Consider the following 20,295-nt stretch of genomic DNA (forward strand, 5'->3'; position numbering starts at 1 on the left):
CATGCCTGCCCATTAATGAAAGATAAACAGTAATCTGTTTTTTGGCATCAGTGGCATGAACAGCTGGGTGACGGACAGTGTTCATAAAAAAAATAAAAAAAGTGAGACTGGGTCATGTTATTGGGGCCATTATGCAACATAGTAATCAAGGTCTGCTGCTCTTGCGTAACTCCAGGGAGTGGCTCAGCTAGGCTTCTTTTTGGAGGGAGAATTTGACAGTAACTTCATCCTGCCCAGAGAAGAGAAAATACTAACCTCTGTCCCACCACAAATGAGCTAGTTGACCTCTCAGGTCTGGGGCACCACAGGAGGCCCTTTCTCACGTGAACATAGGGCCACACATACCTCCCTATGCAGAGCTCTTCACTGAAATGTAGCATATGTGCTCCTACATTGAAAAATGTAGGAGCACAATGAAAAAATTATTGGCAGCAATTACAAAACACAGGGTAAAGGTGCTCCATAAAAAAATATTTTTAAGATGTAGACTACATTGGGCCTATAAGAATCCTAGCTACTTTTGAAGCACATATCCAGAAGAAGCTCTCCCTTTTCCTTTCCTTCTGTTCCACTAAATGTTATCATCTTGGTGATTTTTCTCTTCTTCTAGGGGGCACTGGTGCTTCCAAATTAAAATTCCAGGTAGCACAGCAAAATATTTAGGAGCATATGTGACCAAAATAGTAGCACTGTAGAGCCCTGCCATGACTCAACCACTGATAAGCAAGTATTCAAGAGTACACCCCAGATGGGATGCTTTTACATGGGACTGAAGGGGATGAATTACACACAAGATGGATGCTCTTGGGACTGAAGGGGATAAATTATATTCTCTCCGAAAGCAAACCAACAATCGTAATGCCATCTAGACCATGAATCTTAACTCAAGACAAGCGGATTGAGCGTCAAACAAATACAATCTTGGTAGTAGTATGTTCATGGTGTAAACCCTCTTGGTCTTGTCAAATTCCCTGCCCTGATCTATTTTTAAGCCCAGTGGATTGAGATTTATGGGCACGCCTTACAAGCTGACCACACTGCCCATGTTGCGTGGGTGAGCGTTGCAAAATAAATGTATTACAAACATGTTAATCATTTTATCCAAACTGCTCACGAGCGTCTGCATAGCCAGGTGCTAAAATTGAACTTGGTTCTATTTTGGACGCTTGACATGCTGCAAGTCTCGCCTCTTCCATCTCCTCATTGGTTTTTAGAAGCATATACCCACGTGGGTGATTGAAAGATTAACCGAGGTCCACACTCCAGTCAGTGGCGGTAATGCACCTTAAAAAGTTGGTTGCCATCCAGCATAAAGTCCACAGAAGAAGACTAGAGGAGCGATGACTAGAAACTAACTAGGTTTCCCCTTTTATCTGTGGATTCATTGTCGGAGTACAGCACACACAATTGGTCAAAACTCTACAAAGATCCAGAAAAAGGACCTTGTGCAATTCAGGTAAAAACAACACCTCAATGTTTATATCCCAGAACAAATAAGCTAGCAATGGCAAGTTTTGACCTATCCTTAAATTAATATAGTTGGTTCAGAGTTCGTTTTGATATTTTAACCTGAGTGTCCTTAAATCTCATCTGGTGTGGAGGAATAAAAATCAAACATTCGCGATGAGCGGACGCACTCGCGTGTCCAGTCTAGTCAGCATGTTAGGCCAACTTCCTCATTCCACAGTGCAAGATGTACGGTGCCTTCAGAAAGCATTCATACCCCTTGACTTATTCAACATTTTGTCGTGTTAGTCTAAATTCAAAATGGAATACATAGTGACGTAGAGTATCTAGGTGACACAACCACATATCACAGTTGTAGCAAGTATATTTTCCATCAAAGTAGTTACCAGAAAATTCAGTGTTAGTAAGAAAAGACAAGTGCATTTATATATATATTTTTTTACATTTGATCAGTCTAATATTTTACGGGGTAATTAATTTCAGTCATCCATGTAAAGTAGTACTCAATCACTATTATGAGCCAACTGGTTTGATGAATGGCAAACACACTGCCTGTAGTGTGACACCGTGGACAAAGTGTTTTCGTGACTTGGAATTGTGACACAAAAGCTCAGAGTCCAAGCTTGGCCAAATCAGTTCCGCTTCTACTGTTTTGGTAGGGAAGATTGAGGTCATTGGAGGCATAATGTTCCCCCCTCCAGTTGACAGATAAGGAGCTTGGATCTTGTAATAAGCCGCCCTTTGGTTTACTTCATTAGTTGTTTGTTTCATGTCCACTCAAAAAGGTTAACAATAATCTATAAGGTCTGGAACAGTCACGCCAATGGCAGATTAAAAGGATAGTCACCGGGCCTCCCGAGTGCCGCAGCGGTCTAAGGCATTGCAGTGTTGCGGCGTCACTACAGCCTGGGGTTTGATCCCATAGGGCGGCGCACAATTGGCCCAGCGTCATCCAGGTTAGGGGAGTTTGGCCGGGGGGGATTTACTTGGCTCATCATGATCTAGCGACTCGTGGCCGGCCGGGCGCCTACAGGCTGACTCCGGTCGTCAGTTGAACGTTGTTGTTTCCTCCGACACATTGGTGCGGGTTGCTTCCGGGTTAAGCTGGCGGGTGTTAAGAAGTGCGGTTTGGCGGGGCATGTTTCAAAGGACGCATGACTTGACCTTCGCATCTCCCGAGCTGGTTGGGGAGTTGCAGCGACGAGACAAGATTGAAATCAGGAAAAATTGGGGAGAAAAAGGGGGTACATTTTTATTTTATAACAAATAAAAGGAGTCACCCGCAGTCAGGTATCAAGGGAAGTATGAGGGTCCAAAAGGTAGGGCTGCACAATTAGTACAATTCACAATATTGACATGAGCAATATCCATATCGCAAGAGATCCATATTGCATGCAATATCTTGAAACACTTAGCCACGTGTAACAACCGTTTTTATGGTTTGCTCCTTCTCCACCCCCCTCCCAAGCCCCACCCCGTCACTCAAGCAGCGCAGTTCCTTCTCCTCTGTTAGATGTTGTTCTGTTAGGTCAAACGCTTTCCACTTTGCTTCTTAATATAAAATCCTTCTATGATTCCAACAGTTCATCTATAAATAGATTTTTTTGCCCATATCGTGTAGCCCTACCCAAAAGGCAATAATTAAAAAGTGATCTAGGGACCAATGACCCTAAAATTGTTTGTGGAAATCCATGCTTTCCATCTTTCATTTAGCATTGTCTAGTTGTATGCTTACTTCCAAGTGAAACATTACCTACATAAAACATTAGGGATGAAGTTAACAATTGCATTTGACTACAAACGGTGTCTAGATATGTTTCTGTCTACCCATTTGTATTGCTCTGGCTTGAGAACAGAGATCTGATGTCAACAGTGAATTACACAAAGTAGAGGCAATTTGGACCAACTACAGAGACAAAAAAAAAACGTGTGCGTGTGTGTAGATGGACTGAATAGGAATTTTTATTACACCACATTTTGCTCCCTGGCAGGGACACCAGACTCTGCTTCGAGCTAAAGAGCGAGACCAGGGTAGCTCACATACTGCCTGAGGAGAGGCTGAGAACTGATATTGTACTTCCGACAATCTCCTCAAAAAACATACATAAAAAGTGCTTTACTTCTTCCCCGGGGTTTATGACTATCACCTTGTTACCGGTGGATGCTTCAAGACAGTAGCCCACTGCCAGCTCCTGTGAGCGTCAGTCAGCTGACATGCTCGGACTGCTGTGTACCTGGTAGTAAGACCTGATAGTGTACAGACGAGCTGTTCATGTCTACAGAGGAAATGCTGGGATGGAAGAGAACTGGGTACTAGGAGTTAAAACATGGACCAGCTTCTGTTCCCATGTCGCTTCTGTACCCCATCTGTTATTTATTCATTCAAAATCATATAAAGAGATTCAAATGTTCCTGTTAAAACAGCATTAAGTCTTGGCACATTTTGAGCGGTAATAAAATAAGTGGGCAAAGCAGTATTGAATTCTACAGAATCTGCTCGGTGTGCCAGCGAGAGCCAACGCTTCCGAAACTCACGCCACTGGAGAGCAGACGGCACAGAACGAGTCAGAGAACATTATCTACGTGGGTGAAGTAACACAAAGAGCAGAGTTCCACAACAATGCCAAAGCATTAGCTGGGCAAAGGAAACTGTAGTTGGATCAGCCAAGGAGAAGATGGCCTCCCCCCAAAAAATAAAAAAAATGACGAGAGCGATCCGATTTCACACCAAGCAAAATTGACCTCAGGAAAAAGAAAGACTTGAATAACGAATGAAAATAAAATCAATAGAGAACAATTGTGTGTGCAAACAGCCAACAATAGGATACAGGGCTAGGCCTTGTAGACATATGAAATCCACAAAGGAATCTGGCAATAGAACATGTTTTATAATAAACGCTGTTCTCTCCTGTGGGTTAGCAGGTTTCCAACAATTGACGCAACACCTCTAATCAAAAAACAAATAACACTCCAATTAATATCAGTCTTCTTGGAACAGCCCGTTCCCCCCACTGCAATCCCAAATGGCATCACGGAACAAAATAGCGACTGCCTGCATCACAACCCAGGTTCCAATTTGGCTCTGCTAAACAGGCAGCTTTGTTGGGTTGCGTTTTATAGGTGACCCTTATGCAAGGGTGAGCTCATTTCTAAACAGGAAATGAGCACCTTTCCTCTCATACCTGCCCAATAATGAAAATGAAACCTGTCCAAACCCCTGTAACTGGCCCACTCATAAGGTTTTACCTTGAGCTGGGGTTAAGATCGCCCGCCATCTTTCCTCCCATTCATAATAAGACCTTTGTCTATAGAGTGCAATTAGCAGTCGGCATACCACAGGTATATACAGCTGTTGACAAGTGCACTTTTTTTTCGGAATTAAAAGATCTAGATAACTAGACGCTCAGAGGTCAGTGAATGTCGAGTTGTAATGGTGGCCACTGCCTATATAGTCTCCCCACGGAGGGAGAAAGCCGGGATCATCAAAGTAGTATAATTGATGACCAGCAGGACACTGGAGCTCTTCAAGGGGCTCTGGGAGCATCCTGGATCCATTAGGATCGATGACGTCACCAAACTCAAGCCCCTCCATGTTGTGACCCAGTGACAGATGACAGCGTTGATTAAAATGGGCAGGCTTCCTGTTCATGTTTATTTGCACCCTTCCACATGAGCGTACACACACACACGGGATCTGGCTTATTTGTGCCCAAGTACAGCATCAAATTGTGCTAGACTACCCATATATGGTCGCACAGCCCAAATACATCCCAGCTGCATTGCCGAAAGAAACACTGATGAAATCAATGGAAACCATATGTAATATGTGCACCCACTTACAGCGACTGAATGACGCATACAGACAAAAGTGTGGAGACAAACTGCAATACAAGCTTTTTTTCCTTGTAAAAAATCTGAAATCACACCATCTTCCCATATAAATCGGCATAATTTTTGAGGTCTGGGACCGATGATGGCTCCGATTGAATTAAAAAAGTTGAACACACAAAATCTCCACACAATGACAACTTTTTATTTATTTACTGTGTAAATTGTTCAAACATTTACTGGAAAAAATGCAGATGCAAAGTTTGATAAATAATTTTATTCTGTTACAAAACTTTGTATCTGCACAGTTCTTCCTGCAAATGTGTTTTTATGAAATTCAAAATGGTTAAGTAGTCCTTGTTCATAGAGTTCTATGGTTTGTTAAACTTAGAAATCAAATGTTTTTTGTTTGGTATACATTTTAAAGTGAAAAATCTGAGTCGCAGTGTAATTCCGTTACAGTGGAATTGCCCTCCAATCAAACCACGATGGGAGGAGGGTACTCATGACTGGCCAGTGGTTAACCCAAAAGGCAAAGAAAGACCAGTTGACATGCAATGCAAAGTGGAGTGAAGGAGTGAAAGCCTGTAGCAGCACACAAACATATAGTTACTAAACTGGCCACAGTTGGTGAACCACACACTGAGGCAGCGCTCTCCCACACACAGAGCTGCTAGTACAATCCAGCAGTGGTCTATGGGAGTGTGAATAAAAAAAAGGGACCAAACAGGGTTGGGATGGAAAGAAAAGGAGACCATGTTTACTAGCAGTAGCAGGCTGCAGCTGATTGTCATGTGGACTCTGTCTATCAGCCAGCTGTGCATTTATGATAAGATCATTGTTGCTTTGCGGGGTCACATGCTGTTCATTTGAGTAGTGAGGGGAGGGGGGTGACATACAAAATACACGTGGCAGGTGCCATGGGCTTGGTTGAGGTTTCTAGCGTGTTGAAAAGTTAGTCTAAGAACAAACGGAGGTCAAAAGAAGATGTTCTTTCGTACCTGGCGAAAAGTTGGTTGGTTGTTTGAGGCTGTAACAGCCAAAACAAAAATTAAGGTAAAAAACAAAAATGTAGGTTTAAGTTGTTTGCAATATCTGACCGATACCTTTATTCTTCAAAGCAATATATATAAAATGAGATTAGCTTGTTTTTTTATTTCATCAAATCCGCCAAACGAGAACGCCTGAGCCAGTCTTTCACTTCTACTGATGGGACTACCTCGCTTAGCAACAAAGCCCCTCATTGTTGCGGGGGACTCACTCGTCACCGGTTTCACTGTGGTGATCCAAGCGGTAATTCAACACAATTCAAAAGGCAACAGCCAGCAGCAACACAAGGCAGGCCATTGCAGTTCCATTAGTACGACACACTAAGAGCCCTGGGTTCGACTCCCAGAGAGTTTGAACATGGGAGATGAATAATGAATGAAGTGGGGTACTCCGTGGCATCTAAAATGGTTCTCAGAGACCCAGAGAAAGCGAGACATAGAAAAAGAAAAAAAATATATCCTAAAAAGCCATTACTGTTAGCCCAATAGCCAAATTTTTTTCCCAACTTTACAGTTCAACGTGCAAAAAATAAATAAACCTGTTATGTAGGTCTAAGGACGGTCGGTCATGAGAGAGACTTCTTGAAGATGCAGCATGAAGGGAAAAAGTTGTATACCATTCAAAAGTCACCAATACTGATGATAGCATGTGGCCATGGCAAGCAGCGAATCAGTCAGTCATCGGTTCTGATGCTATATGTAATAGCAGGCGACAGGAAATATGTTTACGTGAAGGTGTTTTGTCCCGAAGGAAATGTTCTGAGAAGCCATGTGATAAGAATGTGGCCTATCAGTGGTCATGTCAAGGGCTACTATTCAGCAAATAAGAACTAGCCACAAGTCTTCTATTAAAGATAGCGCGAATATTTTACACTCACCAACCAGGTTTCCATCCAACCTTTTTATGGGAGTAAAGTACACGTTGGATAAATGTCACGACAGGCCTGACGGAAACACCAAACTTGTCTGGAAACTTTCCAAATGTCGACAAAACAAAAAATACACTAGACGAGGTGGATCATTTTTGTGTCTGTCAAATGTATTATGAGAGAGTGGCAGCAGAAACACCTTTATGAGCAAATATTTCTATATTAAACTCATCATATGGAAATAAACTTGGAGTGACGTGATGATATGTTGCTTGGTCCTTCCACTATGACTTGGGAAAACACGCAGTCTATTAGGCTACAGAGAAAATAAAGTCATGAACTTTACAAGGTGGTGAAAGTGCAGTGATGAGCTTGATGCTCCTTTCCAATAAATACAGAGTCTTATTTTGGTGGCATGAAGATCAATGCTTGGCTGCAGTTTGACAACTTAAAATGATCTTACTCTTTTGTACATAATATCATGTAGTAGGCTATCCCTGCACTGTATTAGCAAGCTGTTGGATAGAGCACATGGTCCAAGACCAGAGTGGGCACAATCGCTATAGAAACACAAATGTTTTGACAAAACCATCAGTAGAGTTGAAAATGCAATGGAAACCCATTTAACTTTTTCAAATGGTTTTTTATATAATTAAAAAAGTTATTCATGTGCATGACGTCATCACGCACAGCCTTTTATCTGCAAGTCAGTTCGATGGAAATATTGCCTATGCGGATTTTAGAATATTCACATGAAAAGCTGTCGCCAATTGCATGGAAACCTAGCCATAGAAATACCAGTTGTCAGTACGGAAGTATTTAGTCCATAAAAGGAGTGAATACATTGCTCCATCTGTGACTGTGTAGCAGTGCCATCTTATGTCCTTCCCAGAGAGTAGGCCTACTCCAAGAAGGGATAGTAAATAGTAATTTCTGACATTCACACTGACACTAATAGATATGACCGTGGGCAAGAGAGAAACCATACGCATACAAGAACATTCGCACAAGCACTTACAAGTGACTGCCAAATGGCGTGTATACATTACACAAGCTGCAGGCCCACAACACAGTCTAGAACTGAATAAAGGCCTCCCTCTCCATTCGCAGGCCAGACCAGAAGCCTGCTCCTTCTCCTGTTTCTGACACTGCATACAATCTTGAGAACAACCAGCGCAGAGGCAGAGAGCGAGAGAGAGAGAGAGAGAGAGAATAAACAAGTCCACGTGGAGTTGTTCCTAGCCAGGCCACTGCACAGAGCCTCCCTTGTGCAAGCTAGTTAAAAGGGGACGCCGTCATGAGGTTAACTGCGACAAACGATGCAACAAAGTCTTACCTCAGACCTTGTTTACTTGCAAAGAAACTAACTAGGCTACAGGTAGCCTGGCTACAAAACAACATTCAACTATTAATCCTGCTTGACAATCCTGTAAAGGAAGGGTTGATACAGTGGTTGGTGATACAAAGACTATATCCATTTTGTTTTATCAACAACAAAAAAAGACATGCTTAGACTGGTAAGACCGGACTGTGTAATGAACTAATAACAATGGAATGTACCAGAACAAAAACGATGGGGGTTAATGGGGTGCAGTTTTAATATTTGGACAGGGACACGGGATCCAAATGTAACACAACATTGGGCTTGTTATGGTTACAGTAGAAGTCAGACATAACTCAGGCCTATTCAATTTGAAGGGTGCACCCCCCCAATATTTGCAGTAAACCCGTGGTGACAGATGGACTTTTTCACAAGTCACCACAAACACGCCAGTGTGAGTGACAGACAGACCTCTGCCATTGCAGGCGGAGGCTCCCAGCGTTGATGCTCAGTTGTGATAGAGCTCCAAGCACATGGGACCAGAAGCTACAACTGATATCCGGTTATCAATAATGAAAAGACTTCAACAAAGAGGGCTTATCTGGATACATGTGATCTAGCCTAGATCTAAGAAATTAGTGACATTGCACACAGGAAATGGCAACTGAGGTGAAATCTTCATCGGAACACAACTTCCGCTTTTGAACAACAGAATGTGCATAAGTGTGAGAGATTGATGGTGAGTATTGAGGGCAAAGCCTAGCTGTGGATTGCATGCTCACTACATTGTCACTTCCAGCTCAATCAGTTAATTAGACCTAGCCTGATCTCCATGCCTCCTGCTCTGAAAAGGGCCACAAGAGACAACCTGTTGACAGTAAGCCCTGCCCACAGGACTGGCATCGCCATGGAGACCAAGGACATGAGTGCTAGGAGACGGGGGCTTTTGTGATGCCTGACCTGCTGGGAAACATCTGCCACGCAAAGCCCTTTAATTCAGCCCCAAATGACCAATTGTGTTTTCACTGCATCCAATAGAAAATGTCCCTAACAAGAAAGTAACATTAGCTGGAGATCCTTCAAAGCAGTACAACAGAAGTGTAATAACAAGGGAACATGTTCCCCTTCTCAACATGAGTTCACTGGAGAAGCGCAACTAAACTAGTATGTGCTATGGGGAGTGTAATTTCAGCAGACTGCTTCATGTCAAAATGTAAGACTATCCAATCATTCAGAATAGGATTCATGTTTAAAGGCTACCTATCATACATTTAAATAAAAGAGTGGGGTGTCACATCACATTTCCCCAACACCAGCGTTTCCTATTTGAGTTAGTGGAAACATAACTAAAAAGGGTTTGGTTGACTGGGCTAAGCCAGTGAAAAGCACAACAATGTCTATAGGGAGAAACACCAGTCTCTTAATAATTCCCTATTAATATGGCCTCTTGTTATTGAGAGGCCCTGCCTACCCAACACTCCACAGAGAAAGAGAGAGTGGGTCAAGACTTCATACTACGCTTGCTAGCTGCCAGAGAAGAAGGGATTGGTCAGCGTGTAACGACATGAGCCAATAGGAACACAGTAAAATAACGCCACTAGGCATCACCATCCAAAGAATGTAGGAGAACAAAAGCAACATGCGGACATATGTTTGTCATTGTCCTGTAACAGATAGCAATGGCATATGCAGCAAAACACTTTGTAGTGTACCCAACTTGAACTCCTTGGTTTTTGGAAACACACAAGAGGTAGTAATGGGAGCAATAAGGGCATTGCATCAAAAGGCATTACACTTTGACAAAAGGTTAGCTAATACAAAAGGCTTACCATGAGCTGCGCACACTTTTTTACTGGGTCTCACATGTTCAAATTGCATTAAAAATATAATTAGGCTTTACAGGCAGACATGTCTGCTCCCCATCACTAAGGCCAAGAAGGCACACAGTACTACCGACTCATACTAGAGTTGGAAGTTAGCTGGCCTGTTCGTCGACTTTGTGCCCTCACTGTAGTGGCAGTGCGAAGACATCAATATTTCAGTACAATCTGCTTGGCTGCCCGGCGCAGAATAAATCTGTCCTGTCAGGGTTTCCCCTCTGGCTGGTCAATATAACGGGTCTCATGCGGCTTATGCTGCTACTGCCGGGTAACGGGTTCAGGGCCCAATGAGAACACAGTAAAATGCTGCCCCTTTTTATTTTATTTGAATGGAATTCGCAACTGCCGTTGGTTTCGTTACAGAGTTTGTGTGTGGAACGGAGCCAGGGTGCCCAGCAATGGCCAGGTAACTTTAGCAGGCTATCACTCAAGTCCACTTTTATCAGCACTAACAATGGCTATTTGGTTTACTCATTGATTTAGGTGTAAGTCCACAGGCACAGGTCGATTAGCTACAATGGAATTTCCATTTCCACAATGGAATTTCCAATTTCCATCGTTAGTTCGCTCTACTGATGAAAGGGGAAAAAAACATATGTAAAAAAACAAATCCATGTTAGTTGAGATCTTGAAGCAACTAGAATGAACAGACTGCATTTGAAAGCTTCATCTGTGGCATAGAGCAAAAAAATGATCTAGCGTTGAGGATGAGGGGTCATTGATTTGATTATTCTCTTTTAGTCCTCATTTGGACTAATCTTCCAGGACTCCTTAAAACATTAAAATACAAATCAGATATGACACACTGTTACAGACATACATAATACACTGACATTGATTGACTAGAACATATAGGATATGTGGGCAACTGCCAACTACAGCAAATGCCCTCGTGTTTTGAACCATGTGTATCAGTTAACGCCATGAGCACAAGTCATTCTAAGGTGATGAAATAACGTTTAATAGTGCCTGACTAGTCCTAAAATGAATTCAATAGGGCTGCTCTGCCAACTACATGACCTTGGACCAATAGGACACTACTTTTCATTAAAAACTTGGATGTCTGGACAGCGTGTCACCCTCTTGATCGCCATCGATAGCTAAGAGCCTAGGGTTTTGGATTTACTTTGCTATTTTTCTACATGACAGTGAATGCTAAGCTTCAGCATTCCGTGCATGCATGCATGCAGAAAAAAAAGTGACATCTATATTTATTGTCATAGCAAAACAAGATGCGTCACAGTACATTTTACCAGTGTCCAGTTACTGACAGCTGCCAATGTACAGCTGCTCGTGTACAAAGGCAAGCATGTGGCCAAAAATGGCACATGTTCAACTGATGCATCCAGGACAAAAATGGTGACATCTAAAACAAAATGTGCTGACTAAGGCCCTGTTGTGAAATGTCAATAACAGTAGAGAGAATGATTTATTTCAGCTTTTATTTCTTTCATCACATTCCCAGTGGATAAGAAGTTTTACATACACTCAATTACTATTTGGTAGCATTGCCTTTAAATTGTTGAACTTGGGTCAAACGTTTTGGGTAGCCTTGCACAAGCTTCCCACAATACATTTTGGCCCATTCCTCCTGACAGAGCTGGTGTAACTGAGTCAGGTTTGTAGGCCTCCTTGCTCGCACACGCTTTTTCAGTTCTGCCCACAAATTTTCTATAGGATTGAGGTCAGGGCTTAATGACAGCCACGCCAATACCTTGTCTTTGTTGTCATTAAGCCATTTTGCCACAACTTTATGAAGTACGCTTGGGGCCATTGTCCATTTGGAAGACCCATTTGCGACCAAGCTTTAACTTCCTGACTGATGTCTTGAGATGTTGCTTCAATATATCCACATCATTTTCCTGCCTCATGATGCCATCTCTTTTGTGAAGTGCACCAGTCCCTCCTGCAGCAAAGCAGCCCCACAACATGCTGCCACTCCCGTGCTTCGCGGTTGGGATGGTGTTCTTCGGCTTGCAAGCCGCCCCCTTTTCCCTCCAAACATAATGATGGTCATTACGGGCAAACAGTTCTGATTTTGTTTCATCAGACCAGAGGACATTTCACCAAAAAGTACGATCTTCGTCCACATGTCCAGTTGCAAACCGTAGTCTGGCTTTTTTATGGTGGTGGTTGGAGCAGTCGCTTCTTCCTTGCTGAGCGGCCTTTCAGGTTATGTCGATATAGGACTCGTTTTACTGTGGATATATATACTTTTGTACTTGTTACCTCCATCTTCACAAAAGGTCCTTTGCTGTTGTTCTGGGATTGATTTGCACTTTTCGCACAAAAGTACGTTCATCTCTAGGAGACAGAACGAGTCTCCTTCCTGAGCGGTATGAAGGCTGCATGGTCCCATGGTGTTTATACTTGCATAATATTGTTTTTACAGATGAACGATTTTCCCATGCTGTCAAGCAAAGAGGCACTGAGTTTGAAGGTAGGCCTTGAAATACATCCACAGGTACACCTCCAATTGACTCAAATGATGTCAATTAGCCTATCTTCTAAAGCCATGACATTTTCTGGAATTCTCCAAGCTGTTTAAAGGCACAGTCAACTTAGTGTATGTAAACTTCTGACCCACTGGAATTGTGATACAGTGAATTATAAGTGAAATAATCTGTCTGTAAACAATTGTTGGAAAAATTACTTGTGTCATGAACAAAGTAGATGTCCTAACCGACTTGCCAAACATATAGTTTGTTAACAAGACATTTGTGGAGTGGTTGAAAAATGAGTTTTAATGACTCCAACCTAAGTGTATGTAAACGTACGACTTCAACTGTATATACACAGGTGTGTGCCTTTCCAAATAATGTCCAATCAATTGAATTTACCACAGGTGGACTCCAATCAAGTTGTAGAAACATCAAGGATGATCAATGGAAACAGGATGCACCTGACCTCATTTTCGTGTCTCATAGCAAAGGGTCTGAACACTTACGTAAATAAGGTATCTGTTTTTAATTCATTCGCAAAAAAATCTAAACCCATTTTCACTTTGTCATTATGGGGTATTGTGTGTAGATTGATAAGGGGATTTTTTTTTAAATTTAAATCAATTTTAGGATGAGGCTGTAACGTAACAAAATGTGGAAAAAGGGAAGAGGTCTGAATACTTTCCAAATGCACGCAGAATTTACACAATCCACATACAGTATGTACACAAGGCTAAAAACTAGACTACACTATAAACATGAGCTACACTGTCAAAAAATATAAAACGCAACAATTCAAGATTTTACTGAGTTACAGTTCATACAGTGGGGAGAACAAGTATTTGATACACTGCCGATTTTGCAGGTTTTCCTACTTACAAAGCATGTAGAGGTCTGTAATTTTTATCATAGGTACACTTCAACTATGAGAGACGGAATCTAAAACAAAAATCCAGAAAATCACATTGTATGATTTTTAAGTAATTAATTTGCATTTTATTGCATGACATAAGTATTTGATACATCAGAAAAGCAGAACTTAATATTTGGTACAGAAACCTTTGTTTGCAATTACAGAGATCATACGTTTCCTGTAGTTCTTGACTAGGTTTGCACACACTGCAGCACGGATTTTGGCCCACTCCTCCCTACAGATCTTCTACAGATCTTCTCCAGATCCTTCAGGTTTCGGGGCTGTCGCTGGGCAATACGGACTTTCAGCTCCCTCCAAAGATTTTCTATTGGGTTCAGGTCTGGAGACTGGCTAGGCCACTCCAGGACCTTGAGATGCTTCTTACGGAGCCACTCCTTAGTTGCCATGGCTGTGTGCTTCGTGTCGTTGTCATGCTGGAAGACCCAGCCACGACCCATCTTCAATGCTCTTACTGATGGAAGGAGGTTGTTGGCCAAGATCTCGCGATACATGGCCCCATCCATCCTCCCCTCAATACGGTGCAGTCGTCCTGTCCCCTTTGCAGAAAAGCATCCCCAAAGAATGATGTTTCCACCTCCATGCTTCACGGTTGGGATGGTGTTCTTGGGGTTGTACTCATACTTCTTCTTCCTCCAAACACGGCGAGTGGAGTTAGACCAAAAAGCTCTATTTTTGTCTCATCAGACCACATGACCTTCTCCCATTCCTCCTCTGGATCATCCAGATGGTCATTGGCAAACTTCAGACGGGCCTGGACATGCACTGGCTTAAGCAGGGGGACCTTGCGTGCGCTGCAGGATTTTAATCCATGACGGCGTAGTGTGTTACTAATGGTTTTCTTTGAGACTGTGGTCCCAGCTCTCTTCAGGTCATTGACCAGGTCCTGCCGTGTAGTTCTGGGCTGATCCCTCACCTTCCTCATGATCATTGATGCCCCACGAGGTGAAATCTTGCATGGAGCCCCAGACCGAGGGTGATTGACCGTCATCTTGAACTTCTTCCATTTTCTAATAATTGCGCCAACAGTTGTTTCCTTCTCACCAAGCTGCTTGCCTATTGTCCTGTAGCCCATCCCAGCCTTGTGCAGGTCTACAATTTTATCCCTGATGTCCTTACACAGCTCTCTGGTCTTGGCCATTGTGGAGAGGTTGGAATCTGTTTGATTGAGTGTGTGGACAGGTGTCTTTTATACAGGTAACGAGTGGAGAACAGGAGGGCTTCTTAAAAGAAAAACTAACAGGTCTGTGAGAGCCGGAATTCTTACTGGTTGGTAGGTGATCAAATACTTATGTCATGCAATAAAATGCAAATTAATTATTTAAAAATCATACAATGTGATTTTCTGGATTTTTGTTTTAGATTCCGTCTCTCACAGTTGAAGTGTACCTATGATAAAAATGACAGACCTCTACATGCTTTGTAAGTAGGAAAACCTGCAAAATCGGCAGTGTATCAAATACTTGTTCTCCCCACTGTATAAGGAAATCAGTCAATTAAATTAAATTAGGCCCTAATCTATGGATTTCAAGACTGGGAAATACAGATATGCATATGGTGGTCCAAGATACTTCAGGAAAAGAAAATAAAAAGTAGGGGCGTGGATCAGAAAACCAGTCAGTATCTGGTGTGACCACCATTAGCCCCATGCAGTGCGACGTCTCCTTCGCATAGAGTTGATCAGCCTGTTGATTGTGGCCTGTGGAATGTTGTCCCACTCCTCCTCAATGGCTGAAGTTGCTGGATATTGGCAGAAACTGTCGTACATGTCAATCCAGAGCATCCCAAACATGCTCAATGGGTGAAATGTCTGGTCATGGAAGAACTGGAGCATGTTCAGCTTCCAGGAAATGTGTACAGATACTTGCGACGTGGGGCCGTGCATTATGTCAAAACATGAGGTGATGCTGGTGGATGAATGGCACAACAATGGGCCTCGGGATCTCGTCACTCATCTCTGTGCATTCAAATTGCCATCGATAAAAGGCAGTTGTGCTTGTTGGCCGTAGTTTATGCTTCCCCATAACATAACCCCACCACGGGGCGCTCTGTTCACAACAAATCGATCGCCTACACAACGGCATACACTGTCTGCCATCTGCCCGTTACAGTTGAAACCGGGATTAATCTGTGAAAAGCACAATTCTCCAGCGTGCCAGTGGCCATCAAAAGTGAGCATTTGCCCCCAGAAGTCAGTCACGATGCCAAACTGCAGTCAGGTCAAGACAATGAGCATGCAGATGAGCTTCCCTGAGACGGTTTCTGACAGTTTGTGCAGAAATGATTTGGTTGTGCAAACCCCGTTTCATCAGCTGTCCAGGTGGCTGGTCTCAGACGATCCCGCAACTGAAGAAGCCGGATGTGGAGGTCCTGGGCTGGCGTGGTTACACGTGGTCTGCGGTTGTGAGAACAGTTGGATGTACTGACAAATTATCTAAAATGATGTTGAGGTGGCTTATGGTAGAGAAATTAACATTACCTTTTCTGGCAACAGCTCTGGTGGACATTCCTGCAGTCAGCATGCCAATTGCACACTCCCTCACATCTGTGGCATTGTGTTGTGACAAAATTGCATACATGCCACACCTGTCAAGGATGCATTATCTTTGCAAAGGAAAAATGCTCACTAGCAGGGATGTAAAGAAATTAGTGCAAAAAAAATTAGAAATAAGCTTTTTGTGCATATGGAAAATTTCGGGTAACTTTTATTTCCGCTCATGAAACATGAGACAAACACTTTACATTTTGTGTTATATTTTTGTTCAGTGTACATTATAACTAATGCATTCCTTTAATATGTATTCGAACAGGAACTGTCTGGATCTCAAAATGTCTATGGCAATGTGTTGTGCTGCTGAGATATATGCTGGGATAAGGAGACGACCGCAGATCTATAGTAGGAAACTGAAGCGGCGATTGTAACAAGACTAGAAAATATTCTCAGTCTTGAGTAAGAATGAACCATTATTCATTGTGTAGCCTATATTAGGCCACAAGAGCATAGCACACAAATGCCCTCAAGGACATACAGTATGTCAAAGTTAAAATGTAGAGCACGTGTCACTCATTCCACAGATGGTAGAGTGCCTGCAGATTTTTCACACCTCTCTTGTACTTGATTGATAAATTAAGGTCACTAATTAGTAAGGAACTCTCCTCACCTGGTTGTCTAGGGCTTAATTGAAAATAAAATAAAAACCAGCAGACACTAGGACCTCCATGGAATTAGTTTGACAGCCCTGATGTAGAGGGTTGTCGCTTCATGAGTTCATCATGCCAAATATATTAGCCCACATGCCTTATCAATATCATAACCATGTTCTCTACATACAAGCTGTAAGGCGTGTGGTTATAAAAGCCATATGGGAACGGTCTCCATACTTACTGGCAGCTCGAATGGACACCATTAGAATACTACAACAACAAAAAAGACTACAAAAAAATGTAGGTATTGAGAAGACATGGGCGAAAAGTGGAAATTCATGTCTGGAGATATGGAGCCTAGACAAAGACTAATGGATAAAGGGAGGGGTCATGCTGCCAGTTAACCTTGAGCGTCCTCCCATGTGTCAGTCAGGAACGCCCCCGCCTGCTTACCAGTCCTCCAAGACATAATGGCCCATGTGTCAGTCAGGAACGCCCCCGCCTGCTTACCAGTCCTCCAAGACATAATGGCCCATGTGTCAGTCAGGAACGCCCCCGCCTGCTTACCAGTCCTCCAAGACATAATGGCCCATGTGTCAGTCAGGAACGCCCCCGCCTGCTTACCAGTCCTCCAAGACATAATGGCCCATGTGTCAGTCAGGAACGCCCCCGCCTGCTTACCAGTCCTCCAAGACATAATGGCCCATGTGTCAGTCAGGAACGCCCCCGCCTGCTTACCAGTCCTCCAAGACATAATGGCCCATGTGTCAGTCAGGAACGCCCCCGCCTGCTTACCAGTCCTCCAAGACATAATGGCCCATGGAATGTCAACATGGCACCCGGCCTTCAGTTGTTTTTCTTTCATCCGCCAATAAGTTTTACAGAACGATATGAAGAGCACAGGACTGGCATGCCATCTCAATGCCAGGGAAATGTGTCAATGCTTAGCAGTAATGCTCTGGAATTGAGAGCTATGTTGGGGTTATTAATGGGGGCAAGTTTTAAATAAAGCAGGATTTACATAGATTTGCTGACCAAATATAAGGGCTGACATTGTGGACAATGGCCAGTGTGCTTGGGATTGATTTGTCATGGTCAAGTGTAAAAGATTACATCAGTACTTAGATAAACCCATAAGCTACTAGACACTGAAATTGTATTACTTAGTTGTAACCAATATTATCAGGTAAGTTAATTTAAATTAGGACGGGATGAACTATTTGACTACTGGGTCAGAAAACTTCTCATGTTACAAAGCAGGAAGTCCGGGTGTCTACAGACCACATCAAAAGCCAAGTAAAATGTATCCAAGCAAATATACGTCAACAACCTATCATGTGAATACAACTGCATAACTAACGCCAATAGAATACTTAAATAATAGCTCTACCAGAATGACTGATTATAAGTAGGCCTAGTTAGATACAGTGTAACCGATAGCTGAGCTGCGAGATAAATGTTGTTTTCATCCTAGTGGGGGTCTCACGTGAGCACAATTGTTGGACATATTCGGGAAATATTAGCTACTCTAATATATTACTCAGTTGGGAACTATCAAAATATACCTAAATATCGATTACTTGCCATAGCTAGGTAAACAAATATATTTTTTGCTAAGTAAAACGTAATTTTGTCAATTCCTGATTCCAATTTCCTACTTTGTGACAAAAGCTTTCATTCTTGTGACCCGAAACCATGCATTCTATGCGCTTGTAAAACTGACAAATAATGTGTGACGACATCATTCAAGTACAATGAATACGTGGTGGAGCCTATCCACATGCGTTTCTATTGAAGAATGCGCACAGTTCCTCTGTTCCACACCGACATCCCACCAATGTTGCTAATGACAGGCATGTAGCTAGCCATCCTTTTAACCAAGTACAATAAACGAACATGAGACTGTAAAATGAGCCACTGACCACAACGTGGTCTAAATACAGAAACTAAAGCTAACAAATTTACGCCCCACAAGCTTGGAACGTTGATGCAGCAGTGGCGCCCCATGTGTGCTCTGTCCTAGCACGCGCTAGCATCCGTGTCAAAGCCATGAGTTTGCTTACTTTGTCTAGCTCGTCGTGCAGCTCCGAAAGGGTGGGTCTTATCAGCTTGTCCCCCAGAGGCGCAGCAGTTTGCCGGTAGAAATCGATGTTCGGCACGGCATCGATGGTGTTGTGACCAAAAGTCCTTAGGTAATAGGTGTTTGTATGGGTGTCGTAATGGTAGTGATGTTGGCCTCCTGTCGAAGAATGTAGGCTGCCCTCACTCATCACGGTGTCTCCATTCTGGAAACCTTCAGCGGGCACTGCTTCTGGTGGGCTTGCTCCACTCGGATCCACAAAGTTCACTACCCGGAACCGACCCTTTGCCTCCTCGCCACCCGCCGCTGGCTCCGAACCTTCGGGGGCGGGAGCGTCTTTATCGCCAGATGCGAGCGTTTTATCAGCGGCACCGGCTGCTTCAGCCACCAGGTCCACCTGGAACCGACTCGAGCTGGGTGTCGGGCCGGCGGGCTTCAAACCTGTATCCACGGCCAGACCCTCATTTTCTGGCGCGGGGTTCTCTCCCTGGGCGGGAGGCAAGGAGGATGGCGCCGACATTGCAAATATTACCGGTGAATTAGGGACCTTTAAGGGGAAAAAATCCTAGCTAAATGTCCGGCACAACTCGTGTGCAATAGCAAAACTACACTGCTTCTAAACCCCGGTTCTTTCCGACATATAAGTAGTCAGCTCACACTCCTGGTACCGCCCAAGTGGTGGAAGACCGTCTGGATAGTTGGTCCCAGAGAAACGCGGTGCTTTCGAATTCAGAAAAAGCCGAATGCCACTTCTGCCTCTCAAAAAGGTAGCACAACCACAAAACATGCAGAGCTACAAATGGAGAAAGATGGCTTGCTAGCTGTCTCAGTATACGCTCTCAGAGATTAAAAAAAAGGCATCAACTTTCAGCCCTAGCCAACGCTACTCATCAAGAGATGAAATCTCCAAATAGCCTCTCGGTCCTCTAGCTTTCCGCACACTTGTACGAAAGCGAATAAAATCCGCGGTGTGATGGGGTTTTTTAAGAGTAGGATGCTCTATCGACCTTGCCGCAACTCTTCCGAGATTCCCAAAACAACCCTCGCCTCGCTCATATATACACACTGCAGTAAGGCAACGCTTTAGGGTGGGTTCCAAACGGGAGGTAGAGCTCGCGAGATTTCAGCGCAGCGTGTTATTTGCACTGAGGTATGTTTTTTTTTTACGTAATACAAAGGATGTTCCAGAGTCTGTAGGTAGAGAAAAAAGTACAATCATTATAGTAACACCACCTATAGATATGCAAAAATGTGGGTAACTTTCGTGCAATTGCGTATGGTAAAT

The 20,295-nt window shown here is 43.2% G+C and overlaps 1 protein-coding gene across 2 annotated transcripts in view; it reads right to left on the reverse strand.

Annotated features, from left to right (window-relative positions):
- Window positions 1-20,077, reverse strand: part of LOC139544318 (solute carrier family 12 member 2-like) — a 76,894-nt gene extending 56,817 nt beyond the window's left edge. For both annotated transcript variants that reach the window (XM_071351298.1, XM_071351297.1), the window contains exon 1: window positions 18,994-20,077. In XM_071351298.1, the coding sequence (XP_071207399.1) occupies window positions 18,994-19,530 (537 nt within the window). In that variant the 5' untranslated portion in view covers window positions 19,531-20,077. The remainder of the gene's footprint in view (window positions 1-18,993) is intronic.
- Window positions 20,078-20,295: the final 218 nt, after the last annotated feature.

This window comes from Salvelinus alpinus, chromosome 18, assembly GCF_045679555.1.
Source record: "Salvelinus alpinus chromosome 18, SLU_Salpinus.1, whole genome shotgun sequence".
NCBI classification, from domain to species: Eukaryota; Metazoa; Chordata; class Actinopteri; order Salmoniformes; family Salmonidae; genus Salvelinus; species Salvelinus alpinus.